Here is a 22,648-nt window from a genome sequence, read left to right as displayed (position 1 = left end):
TGGAGGGGACTGGCAGAGTGGATGCTGGCCTGGCTCTCCTAGGGGCAGCATAGAGAAACGGACCTAACGGAGACTTAGAGTTGAGCAGACCTCGGCTCAGACCCCAGCATGACCACGTACCAGCTGCATGGCTCTCGGCCATTTCCCTCATCTCTCTGGAGGGCTGCTGCCTGCTAGCATTGCTGTCAGGATTAGATGAGATGGCATGGGTGAAACATCTCACGCAGGATCTGACACGTCCTGGGCGCTCAACAAATCTTAATCCTCTTTCTCTTCTCTTGTCCCTTTTTACCTTGAAAAGAAACACAAATTACAAAGAATCTTGCAGTGTTATACATTCTTTCAGATGCAAGAAAAATAGAAACCATAATATACCCATCGTATTACACATGGGGAAACCAGAGGCCTAGGCAGATTAAATAACGTGCCCATTCATTCCCTCTTTTACTCGATGTCCCAAGGGTGCCAGGAACTCAACAAAAAGTGTTGCCTTACCTTCTAGACAGGTTTCAGATCTCATATTGCTTGACTGCTCTGCAGACGTGACACCGTCTGCCTCTCCCATTCCCCCCACCCCCCCGCTGGCCTCACCCCCTCCCCTACCCACCTCTACGTACTGTCCTCGCCCTGGCCTGGCAGACACCAGTCTCTCCTTGTCAGCTGGTTGTGCTTATGTTGCCAACGGCCTTGTCCTTGGCCGGCGTCTCTCAAGAACAGTCTTATCCTCTCCCAAAGCTTTTCATGATCAGATCTGTATCCCGAGTACAAATCCCTCTCCTGAGTTCCAAAACTATGTCGGAACTATTTATCAAATGACTCTACTACGTAGGTGTTCCACAGACACCTGGAACTCCGCTTGTCCCAACTCCATCATCCTCGACAAATTCCTTTGCTCCTGAGCTCCCCACGCACCCAGCCACTCAAACTAGAAACCAGCATCAACCTAAACCTGTGTCTCTCTCTAACCCACACCCCCCATCCTATTACCCATCACTCTATCCATTTCACCTGAGAATCATCTAGTAAGTCTGTCTTCCCCATTCTCTCTCGCCTGGATGCTGCAATGGTGCAAGCTCACATCACTCGTTGGTACCACTGCTCGAGCCTCCTACCTGCTTTTCCTGCCTCAGGGCTCTTCCCACCTCCATCCAGCCTCCGTACTGCAGCCACAGTGATGTCCTAAAGCTCAGCTCTGACCGTGGAGCCTGCATGCTTAAAAACCTTGCCTACCGGATAAAGTCCGGAAGAGCTAAGGCGTGAGGCATGTTTCTCTTTTCCTATCCTAAGCGAAACTGTGAGTTCCAGAAGGCAAAACCCTTGTCTTATAATTCTCTGTGTCCTCTTTAGCATAGTATCCTGCACATGGTTTGTTCTCAGAAAGAGTTTCATAGACTCACAATGTGAGAGGGCAACTTAAAGACCACCTGGTCCAAACTTCTCATTTTCCAGGGGATAAAACAGAGGCCCCAAGACGGGGAGGGTATTGCTGGAGGTCATACATCAGGCTGTGGTTGTAATCCCTGCATATCTAAAGCACTTTAGAGTTTATAAAGTGCTTTCACGTATACTTTCTTATTTAATCCTACAAATAGCCTAATGAGCTAGGTATGATTCTCTCATTGTATAGGTGAGAAAAGGCAAGCTCACAGAGGTTGAAAAACCCGACCAAGATGATCCAGCTGCTGATGGACTGTCTTCTGACCAGAGTTCCGCACTCTTTTGACCCTAGCTGGCCATAAGGTCAGGCAGTAACTGGGGGTTCAACAAATACTTGTTGAATGAATTAACCTATACATGACTGATAAAGGAATAGCCTTGCACAAATGAGCAAATATATATTTATTGCATGGACAGACAGGTGGTTGGATGTATATTTAATTCCCTTCTGATACTTGACTCTCTTCTCTATGATGACCTTTTAGGGGTGAAAGGCCACCCTCTCTTGAGTCAAATGCAGTCAACGAGAGCCTTGCCAAGACTAGACAGACGCGGAGTGTGGATGTCACCTCAATGCCTATTGATTGCGAACTGTCCAGCTGGTCCTCCTGGACCATATGTGATCCCTGTCAGAAGAAAAGGGTAGGTACCCAGGCCTTTGGGAGACCTCTAAGCTTCCAGGAGCCCTAATCCTCAGCAAGATCGGCTGAGGCATTACTGACAGTGCCTGCATCATAGTAGGACCTGGGTAAATGTTGGCTGATTTAATTAATGGATTTTATTCCTCTGAGTTTCCAAGGAGCAATCAGATCCTTTCTTTGATCTTTCAGATTTTTGCCAAGCATATTTGTCCTTGCTCCCATTAGCAGCTTCTTAATTAGACTTCCTACCTCCAACCTTGCTCTTTCAATCCATCTTTCATGGTGCAACCAGGGGAGCTATTGAAAATGAAAGTCTGGCCAGTCTTTCCCCAGCTTGGACATCCAAAGTCTATGCATGGCCCTTAGGATCAAGTCCAGACTCATGGTATTCAAGGCCCCCCCATGCCTTAGACCGGGCCTACGTCTCTGTAGAACATCCCCCATGCCAGCACACAGAACACGTGTATTTTTCTGACCATTTCACACTGTCTGTTCCTTTATTCATGCTGCTTTCTTAGGCTGGAGTGACCTTTCCACCTCCTTCACCAGCTAACACCTACTCATGATTTGAAACTGCTTAGCGGCCGCCTCTTTTGAGAAGCTTTCCCTGACTTCTCAGCCCCCCTTGCCCTTAGATAGATACCTTTTTATGAACTAGAATAGCTCCTTATTCCTCCTCTATCCTAACACTTATCATTTACTTTTCTTTTATTATTGGTCTTTCCATTAAATGGTGAGCACTTAAAAACTTATTCAATACTGTATCTTCAGTGTATAGGCCAATGTCTAGCATGTAAGAGGTGCTCCATAAACATATTTGTTTGCTCTCATCATATTTCTTGACATCTCTATAAGGAAGGGAGGATAATTGTTACACTTTCTGTTAGGCAGATAGATAAATAGAGACCCAGAGCAGGTAAGTGATTTCTTGGGTTCACCCAGTAGCAAAAACAGACCTTGAACTCAGGCCACTGGCCTCCTTGTCTAGCATTCTACAAGTCAAAACACACAGTCTCTGCAGTATTTGTTCTTCGAACTTCCTTGTCACAGGAGGGCTGACCCAGGAGCCAGCTCTAAGAGCAGGATATGTGTCAGAGAAAAGAGAACGGTTCTCATTTCCCCGGCTCCTTGGGAAACTGAACCAGCCGTGGGCTAGGACTCTAAAGAGGCTGTGGAAGTAGGCCCAGGACAGTTGCACGCTTAATTGGATCAATGTGGAGAGCCAGGCAGGCTCATTCAGTTCCCAAAGTAGGCATTACTGCTGATGTGATCAACATTGATCCAATTATCTGGATAATTGCTTCATCTGCATCATAAACCAGGAAGACCCAGCATGAGCCGTCCACCCATCCACTCACTCAGCCAGACAGAGCTCTGCGCTCAGACTTTGCTACACATGGTCCCTCAGTGGACATCACTGCTGTCTGCCAGGTCAGTGGCTGGGAGTTCATCAAAACCTTTCGACTGGAATTGGGAGATGTCTTTCCTCTGTCATCTCCACACTCCTCAAACCCATTTTGTCTCTGGTGCCTGAGGCTAGTCTTCTAGCATCTTCTTTGCAGACCTTATCGCTGTCCTGCCAGCCTCTGCCTTCCAGGAAGAACGACTCTGGGAAAGCAAAGGAGCATGGGTGGATGGTTGTCTATGTTTCTTTTCTAGATTTCCGGATACCATGCACGTAATAACTGTGGCTGGTTAACATGTCAGTCTGTAAAGGGGCTGCTATCCTGGTTTGCCCCCTTTGGTGGTACCAAAATCTTGACTGCAGCTAGCATTTGGACGCCACCCAAATCTGATCATTTCCTTCCTCTGCAGTGGTTTCTCATTTCCCCGTAATGAAGTACTAAATCCAGCCTTCCTGAGGCCCGGGAGGCCCTGCCTCACCTGCTCCTGGCTATGTCTCCCTCCATCTCTTACCACTCTCCCTCCTTCACTCTTCACTCCAGCTGTGATGGATTTCTTCTTGTTTTCCTGGAACAAGCTGCATACTCTCTAGTCTCTCAGCTTTGGCACAGCAGTTCCCTCCACCCAGATTGCCCTTCTCCCCCCTCCTCAGCCAGCTCTCCATGTTTGCCTGACATGTCTACTCATCCTCTGGGGCTCAGCTTAGATGTCGCTTCCCCGTCTCCTAAGGCTGCACTGCGGATTCCCCTCCGCGCTTACAGAGCACTCTGTACTGCCCCTGTCATGGCACCCGTCGCACTGTGTTGTCACCGCCTGGTGTTGACCATCATCACCACCACCACCATCTGCAGCCTCCTCGAGGGCAGCCCAGAGGGCATGATTATGATCAAAAACAGACAAGCATAAATAGCACCTACCTTTTTCAACACTGGGTGGCTCAATCAAAATTTTGGAAATCCAATCAGTATTTCTGGAATAAACAATCTAGAGATAGAGAAATATTGACTGCTAAAAATTATTAATCATTAAAAAGAAAAATAAGCATAAGCAATTGAGTGCCTACTGTGTACCAGACAACATGAGGTTTCATATATATCTCATAATTGAAACTCCATAACTGTACATGTAGGTAATTCATTATCCCCATTTTATAGATTAGTAAATTGAGATCACAATGCTTCAGTAACTTACCTGATATCACATAACTAGAAAGTATCAGAGTCAGTGGCTCCAAAGTGCATGCTTTTGCGTTATAAGCTACTTAGTAAATGAGAATACTTGAATCAACCCATTGGATTAATCAAGCTGAAAGACTGAACTGGCTGCATCAATTCACTTACTACCTTTGACTCCAAAGCCCACGCTTTCCTCACATTTAGCAAATCTTTACTGATCACTGTGGATGAAGAAATTGAAGATAAGGTCCCTGCCCTCAGAGGGCTCCAAGTCTATTTGAAATAGACAACCAGCCAATGGCAATATAGATCCTTAAGTGTACCCCTTAGCTCCCCAGGTCTCCAAGGCTCTGCCCTTGGTTCACCTTGCTCCTCTCTGCTACAGTACAGACATGCCTACTTGCTCCAGCCCTCTCAGTTCCATGGGGAACCGTGCAGCTTCTCTGACAAGGAAGTTGAAGACTGTGTTTCCAACAGACCGTGCAGAAGTCAAGTGCGATGTGAAGGCTTTGTGTGTGCGCAGACAGGTATAAAGGGACACAGGAGTGGGAGGGGAAAGCTATCAAGTGAGCCAATGGCACATGATGATGGGAGGACTGGCTATTGCCTAGTGCTGAAGATCAGGGTCATGTGTCAGGTCAGGAGGCCTCCTTGCCCTCCTTGACCTCTTTTTACACGTATCATTTCATAAAAACAACCCTACCATGTAGGTGTTAATATTACCCCCATTTTACAAACTGAGAAATTGAGACTTGGAGAAGTTACTCACCCAAGATCATATAGCAGGTAAGTGGAGGAGGTACAATTAGGAATTGGGGAATTCAAATTACATTCACCGACATTAAGGACACCAAAATTATGTGTGCTAGAATCAGAAATCCCGAGTTAAATATTACTTTGACTTTGTAATTTAGAGAAGCCACTTAACCTTATCACATGTTGGTTCTCCAAACAGAAAATCAGAAGTGATGTTAATACTTTACAAGTTTGCTATAAGCTTCAAGTGACACAATGGATGTGAAAGCTCTTTGCAGACCATGAGTTCTGCTGGCTTTCTCAGAGGTTTGAGGCTAAATACAATGTAGCAAAGCCACCTGCAACAGTTAAATAGGGGGGGTAGCATCATTTATCTCTGAAAGCTCTTTGGTGAGAGAGTCCCTGCATTTCTGTATCACCAAGTAGGACATAACCCTTAACCCATGAGATAGTCAGTAAAACATTTTTGATTAAAGGAAGCAAGGGGAAAAAAAAAAAAGACAGATGAACGGGCAGACAGAGGGAAGGAAGGAAGGAAGGAAGGAGCACACAAATGAATAATCATCAGCCGCGGAGCTAAGTAAACACTTGTCTTTTCAATTCATTCCTCTAGCGCATTCAGGCAAACATATGCCTGTTTCTCCAAGGCTCCAGCAAAAATAAGAGTATTTTGACCCAAATTACCTAGATGGGAGTTGCAACTGTCTACATTCTCTGTAACCATGTAGACTGTGCTTAGGGATCTTTTCAGAAAGAATTAGTGATTCTTAGCGCAATTTCTAGGGCTTATTGCAAATGCGAAACTCCATCCAATAAATCTGAAAGACTTTTACAGGGTGTCCATGGACTCATTATGACCAGTGTTCCATGATTCTGACCAAAGCCATAATGGTTATTTGGGCGGGCTTTTAGTTTAAATGCCTTGTAAGGAACATATGAAAACCAGATTGTTACTCTTCTGCCTTTAATACCCCAAAACATTGGTTAAAAATGACCAGACACATCTGAGGAAAAAAGGTTACCTGTCTTATGGGCTTTATCCCCCAAGAATATACAAATAAGAAAGGAAGTCAAGTCAATGGGGAAAAGAGTTTCAAGGAAGCAAATAATTTTAAACATACAGTCCAAATAACTTTATCATCTAAAAGTAGTCCGAATGGCTCTGGTGTTGAAGACAGTGTGGTTTAGTGGGGAAAGTTTGTGATAAGAAAGCTATAGGTTCCAATCCTCCTGTCAGTACTTACCAGCAATGTGCATTTGGACCATCAAAGCACTAATAATAGTAATAACAACACATATCCAGCACTTACCATGAGCCAGTATTGTTTCATTCATTTAAATCCCTAGCAACCCTAGGGGGTAGGTATGACGGCGTCTCTATTTTACAGATGAGTAAATTGAGGTGGGGGGGGGGTGGTCAGGTAACATTTGGAAGGTCCCACGACTAGTACTATTACAGGACCCACCGAACCCACCACCTCTCACCAGTGCCAAGCAGAGGAGTCCAGCCTTCCTTCCTGTCTGGCCACTCGACCCCTGCCTAGCAGATCTGCCCTCAAGTACTTTCAGAAATATAACACTGGCTTCTTTGCGGGGGATAAACTGTGAATTCCATTACCCACCCACCCCGATACATGAGGACTAATGCAAACAGAGCATTAAAGGCGCAGCAAAGTGTCCGGCCCACAGTGGGTCTCAAACCTTGTGAGTCCCCTCTCTTACCGGCCTCGGACCATGGGTAACCCGCTTTCTCCATCCCAGGGAGGTGTGTGAACCGCAGACTTCTTTGCAACGGGGATAACGACTGTGGAGACCAGTCAGATGAGGGGAACTGCAGAAGGATTTATAAAAAATGTCAGCAGGAAATGGACCAGTACTGGGCCATTGGCAGCCTGGCCAGTGGGTAAGTTACCGCCTTCTGTCGTGGAGCTGGAAGGGCACACAGTTAAATGTGATTCTGGAGAAGAGACAGGGAGGGACCTGTACACAGAGTGGCTCCTTTTCCCCTTTCTGAAAAAGGCAGGGGTGTAAGCGGATGCTTGCGGCTGCTCCCCGAGGACAGACCCAGGGCCTCCGGGAGCACATCCCACGGAGAGATGGACCTACGCGGCTGCAGGGAGGGAACGCTGAGGGCAGAGCTGTGTGTTGGGGCCACGGAGGCTCCACGCGAGGGCTGGGGGAAGGGTTATTTGACACGTGCTCTGTGACTGTGTTAGGTCCTTTCTAAGCATTACCTTTGAATCCCCTTGACAGCTGCGAGGGAGGTTTATCTGTTTCCCTATCCTGAAGCCCCAGCAGAGGGGCTGGCCCAGAGGAGAAGCTGCTAAGTAATTAGCCCGTGAAGGAAGGAGTGCCTTTCCAGCATGGCTCTGCAGCCGCTCTGTGTGCAGCCAGTCGGGGGGCCTCTGAGTTGGTTAAATCCTCTGGGGAGGTGAGGGGCCGGAAGGGACCAGACTGGCCTGGCGCTCACCCTCCTTTCCTGCTGGGCTCTGCAGCTTCTCCGCCTCCAGGGGAAGAGGAGGGCCTCCCTTCAGACGCCTCACAGATCAGCGTGTGTGACGCAGTGTGGGGAGCAGAGCGGCCCTGGATGGGGTTCTCCCTCTTCCTAAATGAACGTCAGACCTCCGTCCTGAAAGGTTGTCATTAGAGATACAGACGCCTCATGTGGGGAAAACCTCCTCCCAGGACCGCCTTAGAAACTAGTGATTATGAGCCCCATCTCCTCGATAAGGAAACTGAGGCCTGGAAAGTTAAGAGAGTTCTCAGAAGTCACACGGCAGAGAGGGTGACAGAGCGGACATTCAGAGCCAGTACCAGAGGCTAACTGGACCCTGCAGGAGGGGCAGAAATACGGCTCACAGGCCACGGGACCCTGGCTGAGGCACTTGTCTGTGCGGTGCCTTAGTTTTGTCATTTGTAGACGGAAGTTAGTAATACCCTTCTTTCCAATCTGTGAGGGATGAATAAGCTAATGCCATGGTAATAAACTAATACACGAGAGGCAGCTGGTATGGGTGTGGTGGGAAGAAAGCAGACGCTGCTCTTGACTTGACACTCAGACTTTGAGTCCTGGCCCTGCCAGCTGCTGGGCAGTTCGGTTGCCCTCTCTGTGCCTCACTTTCCTCATCTGTTAAATGGGTATAATAATAATACCCATGGATTCAATGAGCCAATATGTGTAATTGATTATTACAGTATTAAAAAAATAAATGAATATGCATTATTATGCTACATGAAACTCTGTCACAGGAGAGAGAGCCTAAGACAATTCTGGTAGAGCAGAACAGGCCAACAGGCAGAAGCTAAAAGGAGACAGAGCTCCTCTGAACAAAAAAATGGCTGTCAGTAGTAGTCAAAGCAGACTTCCAAGAATGGTCTAGCATGGTAGGCAAGAACAAGCCTCCAGGAATGGAGGCTTCTTAGGAGGCGGTGAGAAAGAATGTCAAATTAGAGACAGGATTTTCATTCTTTCTAAATGGACATAATGGCATCCAGGGCTTCAGGGACATTGAGTAAGGTGATGCCCTGAGCCATCTGTGACTGTGTCTGTTTCCAGTTAGACCCTCAGTAAATGGGAATTAATTTAGTGTCTTGTGATGGGGGTCACACAGAAATTAAGAAGAAAACCACCATCCCCAAGGAGCACAGAATCTAGGGGAGACAGCAGACACATAAATAATAACAAGCCTTTATCACAGACCAAGTTGTGTTCTAAGCACTTAACAAATATGGACACGTGGAATCCTCACAACCACTCCAAGAGATAAGATTTTCTTTGTTCCCATTTTACGAAGGAGGAGACTGAGGTACAGAGAGGTTAACTGGTATACCCAAGGTTACCTAACTCGTAAGTGGCAGAGCAGGAATTTGACCCCAGGCATCTGGCTGCAGAGTCCATGCTCTTGCCTACCATGCTAGACCATTCTTAGAAGGCAACTGCACTAGGTGCAGAACAATAAATACACGAATGGGGCAAGCACGGGGTCTAATGAGGACCTCTAATGCACGCAGCTTGGTACAAGGGTCAGTGAAGGCTGCCCACACCAGACAACTACGGAACCTGTTCTTGAAAGATAAGTAAGAGATAAAACGGTGAATGGCTGGAAGGGCATTTAGGCATAGGGAACAGCCCTTACACAGAAGAGGAGCAAAGCAGACTGGAGGAAGAACACCCCCAAGTAGTGAGGGACTTGGCTTTGCGACTGTGGCTGGGAGTGTCCAGAGAGGAAGCCGGAAAGCTGGTTTCATCCAGACGTGGAGGGCCTTGAGGGCTGTACCAAGGAATTTGGCTGTCTTTTAGTAGGTCTACCAGTTAGGATTACACCCTCACCTCTTACCCTTCTCCGCCCCTTCCCTGCAGGATAAATTTGTTCACAAACAACTTGGAGGGCCCAGTTCTCGATCACAGGTACTACGCCGGTGCGTGCTCCCCCCATTACATACTCAACACGAGGTTTCGGAAGCCATACAATGTGGAAAGCTTCACCCCACAGGTATGTGCCAGCCAGGAAGCCACCTCAGGGCCATGGCAGGGACACTGGCAGAGCAGCCAGTAGCATGGATCCAGACCCGAGCGCCGATGCATCGCTTTTTCTCTCTGAGCTTCAATTCTTCATACGTAAAATGGGTGGTCCCGTCCTCTGGACACAGCGGTGAGGCTGACATGCCATGTGTAGTAAAGGCAGTACAGAGATGTAGTAGCCATAATCATACTAACAGTAATAACAAAAGCTCCCGTGAAGAGACAAGCATAGGGCTTCCCTGTTGGCGCAGTGGTTGAGAATCTGCCTGCTAATGCAGGGGACACGGGTTCGAGCCCTGGTCTGGGAGGATCCCACATGCCGCGGAGCAACTAGGCCCGTGAGCCACTATTGCTGAGCCTGCGCATCTGGAGCCTGTGCTCCGCAACAAGAGAGGCCGCGATAGTGAGAGGCTCGTGCACCGCGATGAAGAGTGGCCCCCGCTTGCCGCAACTAGAGAAAGCCCTCGCGCAGAAACGAAGACCCAACACAGCCATAAATAAATAAATAAATAAATAAATAAATTTATTAAAAAAAAAAAAAAAAAGACAAGCATAGCTTAGGATTTGTAGTCTCACAGATGCCTTTGCAACTTACCATCTATATCGTGTTAAAGGCTCTGTGCCTCCGTTTTCCTGTCTTTAAAATGGGAGTTATAAAGGTTCTACCTGCACGCAGAGGATTAGCGAGGTGATTAGTGAGCGTAAATGCTTAGCACACACAATACCTGGTTTAATTGGTGAGTCGCAGGAAGTGCTAACTCTTCTCTTGTTTTTGGATGAAAAAAAGGCTATTTTTGTTTTTTATTTATAGCCATAGATAGAGAAAACTGGTAGCTTCAGTTTCGTATTTGTACCAAAAGCAAATACAGACACTGTAGGTCCATACTTTATTTTGTCTTTGGAAAATTTCACAGACTTTCGTATATAAACATTGGTATGACAGCTGGGACACCCTACCTAGACTTCCAGAGTTTATATAGACATTACAAACAAAGAATTATATCAGTGATGGAAAAGCAAATGGTCAGTGGGGTAGGAAGTGACACAAGCGACTTAACCTCGTGACTGGAATCATGAGTCAATGGTTTGAATAAACATAGTCAGTTGAGTGGCAAAGAGATAGATGTCTCAGATGCCAGGTGATACTAGAATCATCATGACAGACATGCAAGAATCCTAACATCCAGAGACAGCCAGATGACGGGAAGTGTTAACTCTTGTTATTATCAAGTCCTTGCCTATTACAACCAGGCATTGTTCTAAGCATTTTTTAAAGTTATAAAATGTTCTACCAAGATAAGCCTGTGTTATTAACAAACAGACTTAAAAGCAATCTCACAGGAAGTGGGGTTTAGAATAGACTGTGTTACAGTGTGACACACACACCTGAGAACTGAGGGGGAGACCTGGGTGCCAGGCCTGGCTCTGTCACAGGTCCCAGTTGTACTTTAGGCTAAGTCCCTGCTCTGCTCTGTGCCTCGGTTTCCTCATCTGTAAAATGAGGGGCTGGACTGCATGACGTGGATGGTAGTTTTCACGTCTAAAATTGTGCGGTCCTGAAGGTTAGACCGCTTCCCCTCCTCGCTCTCCCTTCCTGCGCCCCTCCTCCCACACATAGTTATTGGCTGGAAAAAGACAAAATGAGCCTTGGGACAAACACACCCTCCTCTGTGGTGTCCAGCTCCATCCCTGTGGCCTCCACTTTCAAGGGAGGATCTCAGAGTAGCCGTTTATCCTCCTGGTAAAAACAGCTCCTGGCCCAGGCAGGATATAGAGCTTCCTCTCTCCATAGCTGTGTTTTGGGCCCTGTGCCAGGCACTGTACAGTGTTTTACTCACATAAACTCAACCCTCAGAAGAAGCCCAATGAAGGACCCATTATCATATCCATTTTACACGTGAAGAAACCGGGGCACAGAGAGGTTTAGGCCAGTGTCCAGGGTTACCCAGCGAGAAAATGGTGCCTTCCACCTTGGGTACCTTACTCCCCGCCACGCTCGGAATCACACCTGCTTTTCTTCCTCGGAAGCTGAGGCGTTAAGGGGACTGCAAGCATCCAGAAGCCAGTGGGGTGTGGGCGGAGACGATTTGGGGCTGGTCACTCGGAGGCCACCGAGGCAGTGCCCTTGGCAGTTCCCTGTGCGCAGCACCACGAGCGCTGATTTTCGAGCTGACAGCTCCTTTAAGTTCTCAAAGGCACTTGGCTGCCCTGTCCCCGCATCGCCCCTGCACTGCCTTTCACCAGCCCCTCGTCAGCTGTCACTGAGCTCCTCTTACGGCCTCCACATTGGCTTGTCTCTCTGACGCCAAATTCATCCCTTCCAACCCAACCACTATTCCATCCCGAACTTCCTGATGCTCAGCTGCTTCCTCGGTTGGCTCATTCTTGGATTAAGCTCACATTTTGGCAAGTCATCCGGAGCCTCGGCATCTGGACGCCAGCACACTCTCTCATAGCACCTTTGTCTTCCCCTCACTCTTGTGTCTTCTGATACAGCTGCACTAGCATCCCTACAGTTTCTGGACCACACCCTGCCCTTGCCCACCTCCACATCTCTGCCTACAGCCCAGAATGTTCTCCTGCGTTTCTGTCAGTTGACATCCAAATCAAGCGCCCACCTCTGAGTATCAGCCCATAGTGTTGGACACATCTGTTTCTCCTGCTGGATCAAGAGCCCTGGGGGTGGGGACGTGGGCGCCTCTGAGTATTTTGTGTCCGGAGCACTTAGTCTAGTACCTGGAACATAGTAAGAGTACAGTGGGTATCTGTTGACTTGAATTGAACTGATGTAAGTCAAATGACATAAGGAACATTTTCTTTTTTCTTCCTTCAGACCCAAGGCAAATATGAATTTGCACTGACAGAATATGAATCATACTCAGATTTCGAACATAATGTCACAAGTACAACAATTAGCAAGTCTAGTTTCAGCTTTGGTTTTAAAATAACTGGGATATTTGAACTTGGCATTAGCAGTACAAGCGGTAACGGCAAACATTTTATTAGCAGGACCAAACGATTCTCTCATACGGTAAGTACCCTTTGGCTGCTCTTCCATTTCTATGTATTCATTTGAATTTTCATGCCCACAGATGTGTCTGTATTCCGTATTGCTACTAGTAATGGCAACCAATTATATTTGCTATCTTAAAAGCTTTTCGCAAAAAATACCTTGGCCTTACATTAACTTACTTTTCAGAAAGGCCAGACAGGGGTGGCCTTCTATAATTATTTACTTTCATTTTTTTTTTTTTTTTTTTAGTATGGCATTGTTTTTGTTTTTGTTTCTTTTTCTACTACTTTAATTTTATTGGAATATAGTTGATTTACAATGTTATTTTTTCAGTTTTAATTTTTTTATTGAAGTATAATTGATTCACAGTGTGTTAATTTCTGCTGTACAGCAAAGTGATTCATTTATACATATGAAGACATTCTTTTTTTTAATATTCTTTTCCATTATGGTTTATCATAGGTTATTGAATATAGTTCTCTGTGTACTCTCATTTTCTAATGAGCTTTTCCCTTGGTTTTTATTAAGCGGGAGAACATAGCTTTGCAAGACTAAATCATCTCTGGAGACTTTTGGACTCCCAGCAATTTGACTTCTGTTCCAAATATTCAGATGAAATTCCTCTCCAGATTGTCACCCAAGACCTCTTCTGAGGTCACCTCCAACTTCTTGGGGGCGTTGTTGTGGTCACATGCCTGTTTCTCCTGCTTGCTTTCTGCTCCTTATCAGTGAGTTTCCTTCCTGGGTTCTAATAGCCCCACCTGTTCTCTATTTAATTTGTGGTCCTCTTCCCTTCTTACTCTACAGCTGCCGCAGGTGACTCTTCTGTTTGCCCCCCTCCTCTACCAGGACAAGCATGAGACTTCACCACCGCTTCTCCCCTTTCTGTGAAGCTCAGACCTGCACCACCCACTTCTCTGGTTATCACTACTTAGATGCCTTGTGGACGCTCCAAAGCAAGCTCTTCCTCCCAAGCTGTTTGTGTTAAATAGCATTCTTTTCCTTCTGCCTTTCCAGGCTAGGAATGTCAGAATCATATTTGGCTCTCGTTTCTCTTCATTCCCACATTTGTTGGCCACCAAATCCCTTAGGTTCACTCTCCAGTATTTCTTCGTCTTTTTTTAGTTTTATACTTTTATACTTTTTTTTAGAAGTATAGTTGATTTACAATGTTGCGTTAACTTCTGCTATACAGAAAAGTGGTTCAGGTATACATATATATATATACATTCTTTTTTGTGTTATTTTCCATTATGGTTTATCACAGGATATTGAATATAGTTCCCTATGCTGTACGGTAGGACCTTGTTGTTTATCCATTCTATGCATAATAGTTTGTATCTGCTAACCCCAAACTCCTACTCCATCCCTCCCCCTGTCCTGGCCTTGGCAACCACAAGTCTGTTCTCTATGTCTGTGAGTCTGTTTCTGTTTCATAGATAAGTTCATTTGTGTCATATTTTAAATTCTACATATAAGTGATGTCATATGGTATTTGTCTTTCTCTGTCTGACTTACTTCACTTAGTATGATAATCTCTAGTTGCCTCCGTGTTGCTGCAAATGGCATTATTTCATTCTTTTCATGGCTAATATTCCATTGTATATATATACCACATCTTCTCTATCCATTCGTCTGTCTATGGACATTTAGGTTGTTTCCATGTCTTGGCCATCCAGTATTTCTTAATCAAACTCTGATTACATCTTCACTAGCCCAGGCCCTTTCATCTCTGGCTTCGGCCCTCCTAATGGGTCTCCTGTCTTCCAACTTGCCCCTTCAAATTTATGTGCTTCCAGAAAAATGTTTTTATGATACTAATCTAGTCATATCAGCTGCTCCCTATTGCCCATAAGGTGAAGATCAAAGCCCATGACTTAGTGGAAGAGGAGCAATTGGAGTGTGAAGTAAGGTGACGGGCAGGTCACTTGAAGAATCTTGGATTCCAGAGTGAACGAGGTGCATTTATTCTCTGGTTGCTGAGAGTTTGCAACATGAGCATGATGTGGTAGCAAACTAATCTGAGAGGAGCATAGAGGAAATTAAAAGTCTACAGCGATTTATGTGAGAAGAAGGGGGTGGTGAGGGGCTCAGAAAGTTCTCTGCTGCCAAAATATCAACCAGCAGAAAATGAGTTGTAAACATGAACTAGACTGTAACTGTCTCTGCTTATTTTCCTTCATCTTCTCGGCTGTGAACAACTTGGGGACAGAGGCTGTTTCTTTCATCTTTAGATCCAGGATGGCACTTGGTAGGTGCTCAAGACTAAAATATAGTGATGAAGGACAGGTTGATTAGAAGGAACTTGCCTTGTTCGGAGAGAAGGAGAGGGGTGCCATCCTTTGCTCCTTCTCTCTCTCCCTCCCTCCCTCCCACCTCCCTGATTCAAACAGCCAGTTATAGAATGGTTACATCGTGCTAGGCACTAAACTAGGCACTTGGGACCTAGAGACAAATATAACATGATTCTTGCCTTCAAGCTCACAGTCTAGTAGGAGAGGTAAACACGTTTGCAGATAACTTAGTCCTGATTTTGATATCAGTTGTAATATAGCATGGTCTGTACTACAAAGGAAATATGAGCCACATGCAGTGCAATCCCAGGAGATGGAGTGGTTGTCAGGGAAATTCAGGGATGGCATCACATAGGCAGCAACAGGTAAGCAGGAATTTAAAATATAAGTAGGTGTGTGTCAGGCAGAAAAGGGAGGGAAGAGCATTTCTGGCAGAAGAAACATGTGCAAAATTATATTATGAAAGAGTTGTGGGGAAGAGTGAAACGTTAGACGGATGCTGAGGTACGGTGCGGGCAGTGGAGAATAGTCAGGTATGCGGGGTAGGGTGGGGAAAACTTCAAGGTTGTGGAAGATGAAGCCAGGAGGCTACTGGGGGACAGACTGTGAAGTCCTTACATTCAGAGTAAGGGAGTTGATTTTATTCTGCAGGCAGTAGAGAGCCAATGCAGGGTTTTGTTTTAAGCCCAGAAGGGCATTGTAATAACAGAGTTTTAGGATGTCAGCTCTGACTGGGGCATTGAGGGCAGCCAGAGGGAGAAAGGAAATCAATGGGGAAGCTTTTATCATAACCCAGACAGAGGAAGAAGGCTAAAATATTTAGAAAAGTCAAGAACAGAGCACCTAGTGACTGCTTAGGTTGGAAGGATGGGAAGAAGGGAGTCATGAGTCACTGGGGCAGGACTAGGATGGGGGAGAGCAGGGCAGGGAGCAGAGGCGGCATGGCTTATAGAGCTGACGGGTCAAGCTGGCGGAGAGTTTTAAGATGAGGGAAGAATGTGTATTTCCCACGCATTCACCTTTTCCTCAGCCTTCACTGCAGTGTAGGAACCTCTCGCTTTGGGTTACAGTGACATTCCTGGATGCTTGACCTTCATCTAACATTACCATGTTTCAGTCTTTCCCACACACCAGGGGTCACCAAACTTTTTCTGTAAAGGGCCAGAGAGTAAATATTTCAGGCTTTGCGAGGCCGTAGGGTCTCTGTGGCAACCGCTGAGCTCTGCCGTGATAGGGTGACAGCAGTGATAGACAATGCATAAACAAGTACGCATGGCTGCACTGCAAAAAACTGGATTTACGAAACCAAGCACCGGATCCTGAGTGCAGGCTGAGCTTTGCTGACCGTTGCCATGTGCTACGGTGTCCAGCCTTCCTAAAGCACTACTTTTACTCTTTCTTGAGTGCCTTTTCTTCAGAGTTTAAAAAGCATCAACTGGCCTCTCTCGCCTTCCAAGATGGCCCACACTCTGGCTGTGGAGTGTGTGTCTCCCTGAATAAACCTTCTTTCTCTTTAAAAAAAAAAAAAAAGCATCAACCAAGAAGTTGCCTTTGCAGGTCCGCAAACCTCGTCTCCCCTCAGTGGTCCACGGGCACCTGCCCACGGGCACCCTGCCTTGTCTGCTTCTGCTTCCCTTTCTCCTTGGTCCTTATTTGCTACTGTAAGGAAGTGAGCGAAGAACAAGCTCTTCCAAACTGAAAAGTACATCAGAATATTTCTGAGAAATGAAGGCTTGTCAAAGAGGCCACCTTCCCTCAAGTCTCCTAAAGGAACCATGAGTGATGACCCCTGGCCAAGAGCATCGGATGGTATTTGGAAAGTTCATCTTCTTGTTCCAGATTCCTGACTTTAAAGGTCTGCTTTTCCCTTGTTGGTCTTTCATTTAGAAAAGTGCATTTCTGCATGCACGCTCTGACCTTGAAGTAGCACGTTACAAGCTGAAACCCAGAAACCTCATGCTGCATTACGAATTCCTTCAGAGAGTCAAGCGGCTGCCCCTGGAGTACAGCTACGGGGAGTACAGAGATCTCTTTCGTGATTTCGGGACCCACTACATCACAGAGGCCGTGCTCGGGGGCATTTATGAATACACACTTATCATGAACAAAGAGGCCATGGAGAGATCAGGTACGCTGCCCAAGGACCATGGCTTTCCTGATGGGGCACATGGAAGTGTGAGTTAACAGGGAGAGGCCTCTATTCCTTGTTGGGGGAGGGGTTATGAATTATGCTCCTAGTTTTCCTCATCCCTCCCTGGCTGTACTTTCACAGTTTCATTTACAGATTCCTCATCGTTTTTTGAATTGGTTGATGTTGGTCCTCCTTTGCCAGCCCTCTCTCTGGGCAGTCCTCTTTTCTACATAACTCCCTCTAGACAACAGCCTCTAATCTCCTGGCTTTAAATGCCTTGAACATGCAGATTATTCCCAATGTATATGTCTATCCTGAATCTCTTCTGTGCACCCAAGAGCTCATGTGGAAATGTCTCTGAGATATCTTCATTTGAATGTCTAATGACCATCAGAGACTTAACATGCCCCCAAAGAGAACTTTTGCATATGTTTCTTTGCAGTCATCCGCATCTCAGAATGGTTCCACCATTCAGTCAGTGGCTCAAGGCAAAAACCTAGGCATCAACCTTGATTATTTTTCTTTCTTTCCAATCTATTAGTAAGTCCCATCAGCTCTACCCCCAAAATTATCTTTTCTCTCTATCTTGACTGTTACCACCTTATGCTCACGCCAGGAACAGTGTTTCTCAAAATTTAATAGGAATGTGAATTATCTGCAAATCTTGTAGGAGGTAGATTCTCATTCAGTAAGTTTGAGTTGAGACCCAAGATTCTGCATTTCTAACCAGCTTTGAGGTGATATCAGTGCTGTTGGTCCCTAGACCACACTTGAGCAGCAATGTTCCAGATTATTATCAGAGCCTCCAAACTAATACTCAACTCCCATTCCCTTTCTTCAGTCCATTCTCCGTACAGATATTATAGGTCTTCCCACTTGCAATCAACTTCAAGTCTAAGGTATGATTTCTTCCTCCCAATCCAGTGTTCTTTCCTCCAACATGGCATTTGTCAGGTTAACAGAGTGGCAGAGCCAGGGCTTGGTTACAGGTCCAGTGTACTTGCAAGAGGACACATGGTGTACAAGGTAAATTTAGATCAGTGTGGCCTCAGTCTTGCCAAGATCAAGGGTACTGTCCTCCATACCAGAGGTTTCAAAAGCACTTTTCATAGTTCCTCAGATTGCTTGCTGCAGAAAGGTTCTATGATCAACTTGGATAAACATATAATAGATCTCACTTTTAGAGTTTCACAGGTGTGCTGAAATCAAGTGACCACTCCACCTCTTTTGACACAACATTTGTCACACTGGCTTGACTGCAAAAGCCCGGTTTCTTGTTATTCTTACTGTTACAAGAATTATAAGAGATATCATCATGGAATTCATGTTTCAAGGAACATGCTTTGGGGAAAACTGATCTACACCAACATTTCTAGACAATCCCAGGTGCCAAAGCTGTTCTCCTCTCCTTTCCCTGACCTCACAGTGCTACAGAAAGGTGTTTACAAGTCATACCGAAGACTTCAGCAAGCCCAGGATAGGAAGATGCCTTGGGGAGAATTAGAAAGGAACAGATGGGCAATGGTCCAAAGATGGAGAAGAAATAAGGGAAATCAGCTCCTTTTCTTTGCCAGGCACTATACCCGACACTTCGTAAGCATTAACTCAACTAATCAATTAACAAATTCTTTCTACTATACCAAAGAGTAGAGTGGGAAGGGTCGGGGGAAGGGGGTCAGCATGCAGCAGCCTCTACTCACTGGATCAATCCCTAGAGATTTGATAAGGAGCCACATTTTTAGAAAGTGACTCTGAGCATGTCCTGTCTTTGGAGAGCAGCAAAAACCCTCAGAGTCTTTGAAGAGGCTGAAAGGGGAAATCGATGCTGGTCTCTAATGAGGTCTCTACCCTGGTGCCAGGAGCTGCCTTGCATTTCTTGTCATCAGGCTGGCCACCCATCAATTTTCACCTGAGTCCCTGTGGGCCTCCAGGAAGGGTTAGGCCTCTGGAATCAATCACAGGAAAAAGCACAGGACAAATTACCTTCTAGGTCATGAGCCTCTTTTCTTGCTTCCTTCAGATTATTCTCTTAAGGATGTCCAGGCCTGTGCCAAATATGATTTTAAATTTGGAGTTGCCATAGAAGAGGTCTACGTCAAGCTGGGTGTGTCGGTTGGCAAGTGCAAGGGCATTCTCAATGAGATAAAAGGTGAGTAGCAAGGGCATGTGACTTCTCTGCTTATCTTCCTTCCCTGTCTAGAACCCCAGACCCAGTCGCTCTTTAAGCTAAAGACTGGGTGTTCCAAGGCATTTCAATTAAAATAATAATTCATTCAATAAAAATCTACCTAGCGCCTACTACGTGTTGGGTATACAGAAGTGAATGAGATGGTCTTCCTATCCTCATGGTACTCACATGAAGTAGGCAAACAAAGAAGCAAGGACAAGGCAGTGATAAGCACCAAACCCGGTCTGGAGCATCAGGACAGGCTACCTAGGGCAGGGATCACTTGAATTGCAACTTGAGGTTGTTTTCAGGCAGGAGAAAAATCTAACAATGAAAATTTTCTCTGTGGACCAGGAGTTGGCCTGGCTAGAGAGAGGATGCTCTAGGCTGGAGGGGTAGGAGCCAAGTGGAGGCAGTGGGGGAGACAGGTGAGGCAGCTAGTCCTTACCTGAGACAATGGGGGAGATGGAAACTAGAAGGACAGGCTAAGCCACAAATCATGTAGCAGAGTCCACATGGTGGGTTAGACCAGGAGGTGAGTGCTGAAGCCAGTGTGTAGAACCAGGTGTCTGGGAGCAGAGAATTTGGAGGCCACACAAGGGAGTTGGGAATCGACACAGCGAGTGGAGTAGGAAAGAGAGGCTGATCAACAGAGCTCCAATCCTGACCCCTTCTGCACCCCGAGCAGCTCTCCTTCACCTGCTCTACTTACTAAGCTTGTCCCTGTATATGTGATCATATGTGAAGAAAGAGTTCCACGGCCAAGGCAAAACAAAATGAAACAACAACGGAATGAACTGCAGGTCTAGAACAGTTTCTCGTGACTGATACATGGTGGATACTGTTGTTTATTTTGCTGGGGCTGGGTTGGAGCACGCATCTTACATAGGGAGGCATGCAGAAAACATAGGTGCTCTTTAAAGAAAACTTGTAAAGTAACCCCCCCATCGAATTACTAGATCGAGCACCGCCCAGCACCCCAAGACCCTTGTCGATTACAACTCCTCCCTCCCTTTGGCGATAACACCATCCTGACTTCCATGTTAAACACCTCCTTCCTTTCATGATAGTTTTACCACTTACATGTATTGCTAACCAATAGGGCTTAGAGCTGCTTGTTTTTGAACTTTATGTGGATGGAATGTAATCTTTTCGGTTCTTTTTTTTTTTTTTTCATTCAACACCATGTTTTTGTGTATAACTATAGTTAGTTCATTTCCACTGCTGCATAGTATTTTATTGTATGAATATAACGCTTTGTTCATCCTATTGTTAAATTGGGGTTATTTCCTGTGCCAAGCAATTATAATCAATGCTGCTGTGAACATTCTCACACAGTCATCTGGTGCACATGTGCTGGGGATTCTCCAGGGAATATACCCAGGAGTGAAATTGTTCGGTTGTAGAATATGTACTTCTTCTAGACTAGGTGATGCCGAGTTCTTCTGAAATGGTTATATCAATTTACAGTCCGACCAGTAGTATACAAGACCCCTTTTTTATGATGCTCAGGTGCTGCAAGCTCAGAGTGGGATGGAATAGTCACTTGCCGCCAGTTCCTTTGGCATTGGACACATGGAGAAATTAGAATAGGAATGACTCATTGATAGGATTGGGGGCTTTCTGGCAAACTCCATGAGAAGTCAAAATAATAATGGTAGACACTGTTTAGTGAGTATCTATTACATCCCATGCTCACCCTTTACAAATTTTCCCCCCTTTGTCATCTGAGACAAAGAAATGATTTCACTTAGAGCTTGCGCAGGGTTACGTGGGTAAATTCCTTCACCCTAGTGCCTAAGATTTCTTATCTGCAAAGTAAGGATTATATAGTTCCTATTTCATAGTGAAGATTAGTTGAGTTAATACATGTACAACGTTAGATTAGTGAATGACACGTAAATGATTAATAATCTATCTCTCTACCTACCAATCTATTTACCTATGATCTATTAATCTATCCCTATGTATGTATGCATGTATCTATCTATCTATCAGCTATCTGTCTTCCATAGACTCATTTAGCAACTAGCACTTACAGATGCTAAAAATAAATGTCCCTTTCTTGTCCTGTCCCCAGCTTGTGTCATATGTGATTGAACTGCCCTTTTGCCCCTTGCACTGTGACTCCCTTGCTGGCAGGGATGCATATTGCCCACCTACATCTCCTAGACAAGCTCCATAAATATTATGGTAACCAGGTTGTCAGTTAGGTTGCAGTAAATCCCAAGGTGTGAAAATGGATACCCTGACATGCCAGGTCTCCATGTCCATTCCAGACAGAAACAAGAGAAACACCATGGTGGATGACTTGGTTGTCCTTGTGCGAGGAGGGGCAAGTGAGTACATCACTGCCCTGGCATACAAGGAGCTACCGACAGCAGAACTGATGCAGGAATGGGGAGAGGCGGTGCAGTACAACCCGGACATCGTCAAAATTAAGGTACATGCAACCGCCCTAACCATCCTTCTCTCTGTTCAGAAAACAGCTTCTGAAGGATTGCTCTGAGCCAGGGTATGGAATACAGAGCTCAATAAGACCCAAGCCCTAATCTTGAGGCACATACATTATACTGGAAAATATATATGGAGTGAACCAATTGTAATACAATGCACAACACCAGCTAGAGAACCCTGCCTCCCTCTCACTTGGGCCCCAAAGTTGCTAAAGGAAATTAACCATCAGCTTCTAATTCCAGCATTCTTAAATCAATATTGTTTCCATTTCATCTGGGAATCACGCATTCAGTTATTTGTTCATTTAAACATTCATTCACGCAACCAACAAATTGTAGCTAAGTTCCTGAGATGTGATAGGAACTAAGGCACTGGAGGAAAACAGAGGAGGGTACAAGGATGAAAAATAAAGTCTGTGCTGAACAGTAAGATGCTTGCATGCATTATTATCTTACAGGACAGCATAATACATCATGGTAATCACTAACGTGTTTTGGGCACCTACTATGTTCATGATACTCTGCCAAGGACTTTAGGAATGTTATTTCATCTAATTCTCATGAGTCTGCAAATTAAGTATGCTTAATTTTGTGGCTGATAAAAATCAAGGTCACAGGTTGCATCCATCTGTGACTGCTCAAGAGTCTCTAT

General features: G+C 45.5%; 1 protein-coding gene across 1 annotated transcript in view; it reads left to right on the top strand.

The window, feature by feature from the left end:
• The window catches only part of C8B (complement C8 beta chain), a 40,084-nt gene that overhangs the window by 4,830 nt on the left and 12,606 nt on the right, over positions 1-22,648 (top strand). Inside the window, exons 2-9 of the mRNA XM_059898777.1 lie at positions 1,923-2,079; positions 5,043-5,184; positions 7,175-7,316; positions 9,774-9,906; positions 12,769-12,966; positions 17,130-17,370; positions 19,394-19,522; positions 21,820-21,983. Of these exons, the coding sequence (XP_059754760.1) occupies positions 1,923-2,079; positions 5,043-5,184; positions 7,175-7,316; positions 9,774-9,906; positions 12,769-12,966; positions 17,130-17,370; positions 19,394-19,522; positions 21,820-21,983 (1,306 nt within the window). The remainder of the gene's footprint in view (positions 1-1,922; positions 2,080-5,042; positions 5,185-7,174; positions 7,317-9,773; positions 9,907-12,768; positions 12,967-17,129; positions 17,371-19,393; positions 19,523-21,819; positions 21,984-22,648) is intronic.

This window comes from Balaenoptera ricei, chromosome 1, assembly GCF_028023285.1.
Source record: "Balaenoptera ricei isolate mBalRic1 chromosome 1, mBalRic1.hap2, whole genome shotgun sequence".
Classification (NCBI taxonomy): Eukaryota; Metazoa; Chordata; class Mammalia; order Artiodactyla; family Balaenopteridae; genus Balaenoptera; species Balaenoptera ricei.
The sequence above is the reverse complement of the archived record's forward strand: the minus strand, read 5'-3'. Positions and strand labels throughout refer to the sequence as shown.